Consider the following 8621-nt stretch of genomic DNA (forward strand, 5'->3'; position numbering starts at 1 on the left):
ACATTGAACATGTAAAAAAAATCCTTGGAACAATGCATCAAACCATATGTCCCTCCCCCCTCCCCCTCCACCTGTCAACCCCTCAAATAAGATGATACACAAAAACAATCAAATTTATTTAATATGGTAGCATTTCTCCGCGCGTGCCTCGCAATGCTTTGTTCTTTTCAATTGTTTTGTAACTAGGTAGTAGTTATGTTTCTCCCATTTTTCAATTGTATGCGGAATATAGGAACTAGAATTTCATGGTATTAGGGGACGAATTTTCCAACTGTGGTTAAGCTGTCATGGATGTTGCTGAAAATCTAGTATTTACACGTACCGATCTAGCTCCAATGTTTAATTTCAATGTTGGTCGTGTGCCCAAATTGTAATTCAAACAGTTCAATACATTGACTTAGATAAGTTTGGTCTGCATAAATGGTGAGTTTACTTACTGACTGTACCTGCCGTGTCTAACTCAGCAAAGGATTCTTGGTCCACTAGATTATAGAAATATGTTTCTTCATGAGGTTTATCAATAACTTTTCAAATGGATACAAGGAAAAGTGGTTCGCATCTGCATTTTAAATCATTTTTTTTAATTTTCAAACTTTGACATTGAATTTTTACAGGATTAATCTACAACAGGTGATATTCATCCTTTGGCAACGACTCTCACTACAGATAAAATGTAGACGATTTGGAAAGGCGACACTACTATTTATCCCACGGGCTTCACCAAGTATATCACCTATTGCTCAACTGTGATTTTAGAGAAATGGATTTACCAGCGAACTACGAAAAACATGTCATTGTTTGCCAATTGTGTGATAAAGTGCTTGTGAAACCGAAGACGCTCCAGTGCATGCACTCATTTTGTTCAACATGCCTCCTGGCCTTCTTCAAGAGTATTCCAGCGGACGAACAGACATATTGTTTCTTCCATTGTCCGTCTTGTCGGACTACGACGAAACTTCCAGTTTCAGATATTCCGGTTGACTCTTGGCTACCACTGATTCCAAACAGCATTCTGCTGATGACACTCATAGAACGTGTTTCTCTAGCGGAGGTAAAAAACTGCGTTCCTTGTGCGCGAGGAGATGCTGTCACGACCGCATTGTCATGGTGTTACGATTGTGGTGAAGCTCTGTGTGAACAATGTGTCATCTATCATCAACGAATGAAAGTGTTGATGGACCATACTGTTCTTAATTTAGATGACATCAGGAACAAACCGTCAAAGATGGCGGAGACTGGAGAGCTTTGCCAGACCCACGCTGGGAAAATTGTGGAGGCTTTCTGCCAGGACCATGACTGCCTGTGTTGTTTGGATTGCGTCACACACGAGCACAAGAAATGTCCGAAGGTTAGGTCGCTGGGTGAGATCTCCGCGGGAATCAGAGACAGTGGCGTCATCAAGGCAGTGGCTGATCAATTAAAATGGGTGGAAAATCATGCTCTTGCAGTCATCAACAGTCGGTCAAGCACAGTTGAAGAACTTGATCGTAAAAGGGAGACCATTTTATCAGACGTCGCATCTTTACGAGATGAAATCGAATCACTTCTTCAACAGATGGAAACAAAACTGAATGAAGAATTATCAAAAATGCACGGAGCAGTTGTTGAAAAGCTAAACCTCCAAAGCAAGGACTTTGAATATGTATACAAAGCAGCCGACAACGGGAAGAAAGTTCTTGCTGTATCTAAAGCTATGGGCACGGATAGTGAGGTTTATGTCTCCACACAAAAACTCCGGAAAAGATGCGAAGAGCATGAGGAGTTCGTGAAATCCGAGAGCAGCAAGGTTTTTAACTACAACTATGAATTTGTGGTTAATGACGTCATCAATGAGTTCACTAAAAACGTTCTCTCTATCGGAAGAATAAACATCCTGAGAGCACCAAATAACATACTTCCGGCTTATATGAAAGACATGCGCATTGACAAGATTTTAGAAATAAACGGGAAGTGTCCAATGGACTCAAACCACTGTTGGTTTACTGGAGGACTGTTTACATCTACAGGGTTTCTCGTCTTGGCAGACTACAGAAACCGAAAAATAAAATGTTTCAATGAATCCGGTAGCATGGTGTCATCACTGGAGCTTCGTAGTCAGCCTTGGGATATTTGTGAGCTTCAAAGTGGAGAATTAGCAGTTACCGTCCCAGAGGAGTCTACCATCAATCTTTTGACGTTGAATCATGAAGGAGATGTTGCTTTCAGTGGTCAAACGATGGAGGTAGGAACAGGATGTCACGGTATTCAACTAGTGGAAGAAACATTATTGACTGCATGTTCTAACGAAATACGCGTGCTTGACACGTGTGGAAAGGTACAGAGCACTCATCCGTTGGGGGAACGTGGTACGAGATATGTTGTGACTGACTGCAAAAACATCATTTTTACAGACAAAGTCGGTACAACATCAAGAAGCTTGTCCGGAACAAACGTTTTCAAGTATCGGGACCCCGATTTACGCTCTCCGCGTGGAATTGCACGCGATCACGAGAACAATTTGTATGTATGTGGGATGGATTCAAATAATGTCCACCAACTCACAAAGGACGGTAAACTCAACAAGGTACTATTGAGTGCCAAAGACGGCATAAGGAACCCTTACGCTATTGGATTTCAGCGAGAGACGACTAAACTTTTCCTGACACAGATGGACTGTGACGTTGTTCTCCTGTACAACCTGGTGACAAGGTGGTAATATGTTGTGATGTTGAGACTAGGAGATGAGTGTACAGACATGGGACAATGTGAATCACATTTATGTGAATTATCTCAGTAAAATTTCAAAATGTTATTTAATCAACTTTTGTAAAAAAAATACGCGTGGTTTGTATTTAAATAAAAAAGGTATTGTAGATAATTTCTATTGTTAATCAGATCATTAAAATTACTTATTATATGGTTTGTATTGTTAATCACTTGATTTATGTCGTCAATTACGTGACTCATTTTGTCGATTACGTAGTTGTTAAGCATTAAGGATTAATGTAATAACGTGACTGATTTGTCTATTGTTATTCATAGGCGGATTTAGAGTAGGCTTTGGGATGGGGTTTTCAAGGAAGTCTGAATTCCCCTTTCCAGACTTACAAAATTAATAATACCAAGCGAAAATAGGTTTATGCAATGACCAAAACGCAATGAGAAAATGCAAAGATGCGTAGATTAGTTTATACATCCAGCAAACGTTGTGTGAAGAATGTCAAAAGGACATTTTGATGTGTTTATACGAACGTGGGCAGATAAAATTACTGTGGACAACATTTTCTTTGTGAATTGCTACGTCACAGGCATCATACCAGAGTAGGGTATACATCAAGGTACTATGGGGAAACATGTTGTCAACCCTAGAGTAGGGTATACATCAAGATACTATGGAAACATGTTGTCAACCCTAGAGTAGGGTATACATCAAGGTACCTATGGGGGTATACATCAAGGTACTATGGGAAACACTATAGAGTAGGGTATACATCAAGGTACTATGGAAACATGTTGTCAACTCTAGAATAGGGTATACATCAAGGTACTATGGAAACATGTTGTCAACCCTAGAGTAGGGTATACATCAAGGTACTATGGAAACATGTTGTCAACCCTAGAGTAGGGTATACATCAAGGTACTATGGGAAACATGTTGTCAACCCTAGAGTAGGATATACATCAAGGTACTATGGGAAACATGTTGTCAACCCTAGAGTAGGGTATACATCAAGGTACTATGGAAACATGTTGTCAACTCTAGAATAGGGTATACATCAAGGTAATATGGGAAACATGTTGTCAACCCTAGAGTAGGGTATACACCAAGGTAATATGGGAAACATTTTGACAACCCTAGAGTAGGGAATACACAAAGGTAATATGGGAAACATGTTGACAACCCTAGAGTAGGGAATACACAAAGGTAATATGGGAAACATGTTGACAACCCTAGAGTAGGGAATACACAAAGGTAATATGGGAAACATTTTGACAACCCTAGAGTAGGGTATACACCAAGGTACTATGGGAAACATGTTGACAACCCTAGAGTAGGGTATACACCAAGGTACTATGGGAAACATGTTGACAACCCTAGAGTAGGGTATACACCAAGGTAATATGGGAAACATTTTGACAACCCTAGAGTAGGGTATACACCAAGGTACTATGGGAAACATGTTGACAACCCATGTTGAAACATGTTGTCAACCCTAGAGTAGGGTATACACCAAGGTACTATGGGAAACATGATGTCAACTCTAGAGTAGGGTATACATTAAGGTACAATTGGAAACATGTTGTCAACCCTAGAGTAGGGTATACATTAAGGTACTATGGGAAACATGTTGACAACCCTAGAGTAGAATATACACCAAGGTACGATGGGAAACATGTTGACAACCCTAGAGTAGGGTATACACCAAGGTACGATGGGAAACATGTTGACAACCCTAGAGTAGAATATACGTCAAGGAACAATGGCCGTTATAATTGATTAAATAACAACGCTAGTAATTTGAAGTTTCTTTCCTCGCTTTTCAAAGGTGTTGGACAATTACTTACCCAGTATTGTTATTGACACTATGTCTGAAAAAAACACTCAAAATTAAGCAAACATTTCCAAAACAATCTACGTTCGTCATCGAGATCTCATTGAGAAATATTCTATTTCTTGGTGCGATTTGAAGCTGGGCGTGTTTGATGCTCGTTTATTTGGTTGTTAGTTCCGTCGTTCTACACCATTCTCTCATTAACAATATTTCATCACTTGCTTGGATTGACCAAGATCACATGGCGATGAAGCCGAATAAGCTTATTCTTCCGGAACTCGTGGTTTCTTATTTTCTGTCTTTTTCATGCATCTTCGTGTTAATCTTTTTCTTTTAGATTAGTTTCGGTATTTGCGGGTGACTTCCATCTGTTTTCCTTTTGTTTTGAATTCTTGTAATGTTATGCTTTGACTGATTGTAATGGGGAGAAAGTTTAACTGTATGATGGTGAATGGAAAACAGGAGTTGACTGTTGATGACTGGATTTGTATGTAGTTGTAGTGGTTGTCCGTGTCGTGTACCATGGGTTAGAGGGATAAGGATATCACTGTTTAGAGCTACATGCAGGTGTATAAATTTGTAGAGGAATACGAGAGGCTTTACTTGTATGGAGGGATGGGCATGTTGATGTGATAACTCCATTCTTCCGTCCCCACACCAGTAATATTTTATCGATTAAATAAATTTTTGGTTAATCCTTTATTTCATTTTATAAAGATACAAGAATCTATCAATATTTCTAAACTGAGAAACAGATATAACGTTTTGCATTTCCTAACGAAATCAAATGAAACGAAAAAAACAAAAATAGATTCCAGTTTTATTTTCACTTGGTTTCGTTTTTATTTTCTTGCTATTTTAAAACGACCACTTGGATAATGAAAATAATCTTTATCATCCAGAAAAAAATTCGATATACTTTAATACTTTATAACTCAATTAGTACCAAGTCAACCGTTTCAATCACATCAATACTTGTAATGTGTTTACCAATTGCCTGTCCGTCGAACATCAAGTAGAAAGTCTCTCCAATTGCGTTCAGGACAGAAAGACAAAAGCGCTGGAGGCTCGCCTCTTTTGTCTTTCTTCACCCTCGCAAAATCCACCTTATATTTTAATACACTGACCAAGTGTCTTGGTTGTAGAACATGGAAAGATACATTCTATTTCTAGATTTGTCTAAACATGTTTTTCTTCGTGTTTTTCTTTCTTTGTAATCAAATTACATGTAGTATTAAAATCAAATGAAACAGATAATTAGAAAAGAAGTGTTAAATATATCATCCCTGAAACAAGAGCACATTTCCATTACCACGTACATCGCCACAAAATAGCAAAACAGCAATATCATAACGTGTGCATGTTTCAGTGATATCTTTTTACTTACAGCATTGGGCCTGATTACGGGACCGTTAAATCTCTGGACAGAAAATGGTCAATCATGTATGACTAAATGGCCATATTTTGGATCCAACAGAGTGGGTTAGGGAGTTCGTAAATGTGATTGATAAAAGTACATGCTTATCGAATGAAACACTGTGTAATGAAGGTATTCAGGTATCGTATGAATAAGAGAATATTCTGCTGGTGTGATTCATTTTATGGCTATTAGAGTTTACATTTATCTGAATACTTTACTCTGGTCATATGCAGCCCCTCAGACACTGATAGCTATGGAATGTACAAACTTTTCGTTATGAGGTATTCTATATATAATCTATCTCTGTAGCCTTTATTTTTCAGCAAAGGGTTTCTTAACAAATAAACCTTTGTATTTTCCCATGTAAACAAACCCGTGATAAAAGTAAAATTATTTATTTAAAACTTACTAAACCAAGCGAGACTCTTTACGCACAACTGCTTGTATACATACAGATCTGAGGCGTCCCATTCACCAGTGGTGTATGATATCTACCATGATCCTGAGAGTGGGACAGATTTTAACTGGACCTATGCCACTTATAATTAGGTATGTACATATATATTGATTCTGGTTGAATATTGTGTTCATGCAGGTCATGCAAAACTTTTATCGTTGTTTCCTGGTATATTTTTGGAAAAGTGATCTTCATTGTCAATTGTTTACCGGAGTAGCTCTTAGCGATGTACAAAACAATATAGCATACGTATGCTCTCCGCATGTGGAGCAAATGGAGCTATTCTGACATGTTTTCCTATCCCATTTTCTTTGTTTAGCTTTCAAACAATTTATTAGCATGCAAATGAATTGTGCCTAAAGAGAGCAATAGATGTTTGATATTAACACCAATTTCTAATTTATGTATAAAATAAGGGATTGAGATACAGTGCGTCGACAATTTTGTAGATGGATTAAAAAAAAACAAAAACGAAATAAGAGGATTGAGCTATTTAAATATGCAAATTGGATTTTTCCGATTTACGCTTGATCAAGATCTACTTATTATGTAAATAAACAACACGGACTAGATGAATTCGATTTTAATTTGCTGGTGATTTGAATATCGAGAAAAGCACACTTAGTTATTACCTTTTCACTTTTCGTTCAAGATTTTATCATCGCAACGCAGTAAATATTGCAATGAACTTGTTTATTTTTCATTGAATGATGCATGACTTACCAGTAATCATTGTTTGATTACAAGATGAGCTTTTGTAACGATTATACATAATTCATAAAAAATGTGAAACACATACTGCAAGCTTAAACTTACATTGTAAAACAGGCTATCTGTCGTACGACATTTAACGTACACTTACAGAAAAAAAAAATAGCGAATAGATACTTTATTTTCTCAATAAAACTCAGACTTTTATATTATTTGGGTAATTTTTAGTGTAAGTGTAGGGGTGCAGAGCTTGATGATATGGAGATATTTGAATCTTTGGCATTTTAGCATAATCAGTCTTAAATGTACTGACCACATCATTGTCATCTTTGTATAACTTGACTCATCTTTTGCATTCCACACAAATACCAACACACAATATGTTCAATAGTTGGAGAAAACTACATATTTGTTAAGATTTCTAGATTTTCACTTCATCATGTGTAACGTAACGATAGCACAGTAGTTAGCTCTCCGCTCTCGTCTCCAAAGGTCCTTGGATCGAAACCTCAATTTACCTTTTTTCCAGCTGAAAAAGGGAAATAACACGAAACTCATTTTTATCTATTTTGTTTCGTTAGAGATCGTTGAAAAATAATGAAACAATTTAATCGATGATTGTTTGAGATGTGAAATTTAATCTCAACATAAATGTTTTAATTCTCACGTGGTTTCCAATCACCAGAACTTCAGTTTAATTCTTACGCGTGCCGGATCTCTTGATTACAGCTTGAATGTAGATGCAGCAACCCATATGATGACTTTTATAACTATTTTGTGTTTATCCCCTAAATATTCAGAATCGAAATCTATTAATTAGACAGTTACAACCTCTCTTTGAGAATTTAATTTAGATTAACTCATATATGAGGATCCGAAATTAAGCAAAAATGACAATATCTCTTAATTGCAAAAAACGTTAAATAGGAATTTGATTGAATGTGACTCTTTCTCTCCCTCCCTCTCCTCTCTCTCTCTCTCTCTCTCTCTCTCTCTCTCTCTCTCTCTCTCTCTCTCTCTCTCTCTCTCTCTCTCTCTCTCTCTCTCTCTCTCTCTCTCTCTCTCTCTCTCTCTCTCTCTCTCTCTCTCTCTCTCTCTCTCTCTCTTTCTCTTTCTTCCCTCTCTCTCTTTCTCTCTCTCTTTTATGGTTTTTCGTCACATGTGACTTGGCCGAATGTAATCTTTCTTTGTGATTTTAATGTATTATTTCATTTGTCATGACAGGTAAATTAATCTTGGTAATAATCGTCATTAGATTGTGCAATGTAATGGAAAAGGTTCGAAAAAAGAAATTTACTGTGTATTCGTTATGGCTGCGAAAATCTTTTCAGTTGTAGGATTATTCTGATGTAATACATCGTGCAGGGAATGAATCAGAAGTGTTTATGAAAACTAAAGAGCGTACCAAACGAGTAAATAACACCTTTTTAACACAAAGGGTGGGTACCAGATACGGCCTTCTTCCCCACTGATAAGATTTGTATATTTGTAAAGGGCCAAC

General features: G+C 37.3%; 1 protein-coding gene across 1 annotated transcript; it reads left to right on the forward strand.

The window, feature by feature from the left end:
• The first annotated feature begins 760 nt into the window (after positions 1-760).
• LOC132553016 (E3 ubiquitin-protein ligase TRIM8-like) lies at positions 761-2695 on the forward strand. The gene has a single exon (XM_060217223.1). It carries the CDS (start codon positions 761-763, stop codon positions 2693-2695), a length of 1935 nt encoding a protein of 644 aa, XP_060073206.1.
• Positions 2696-8621: the final 5926 nt, after the last annotated feature.

This window comes from Ylistrum balloti, unplaced genomic scaffold (genome assembly GCF_031769215.1).
Source record: "Ylistrum balloti isolate Yb309-2 unplaced genomic scaffold, AGI_CSIRO_Ybal_v1 Utg369636, whole genome shotgun sequence".
Taxonomy (NCBI): Eukaryota; Metazoa; Mollusca; class Bivalvia; order Pectinida; family Pectinidae; genus Ylistrum; species Ylistrum balloti.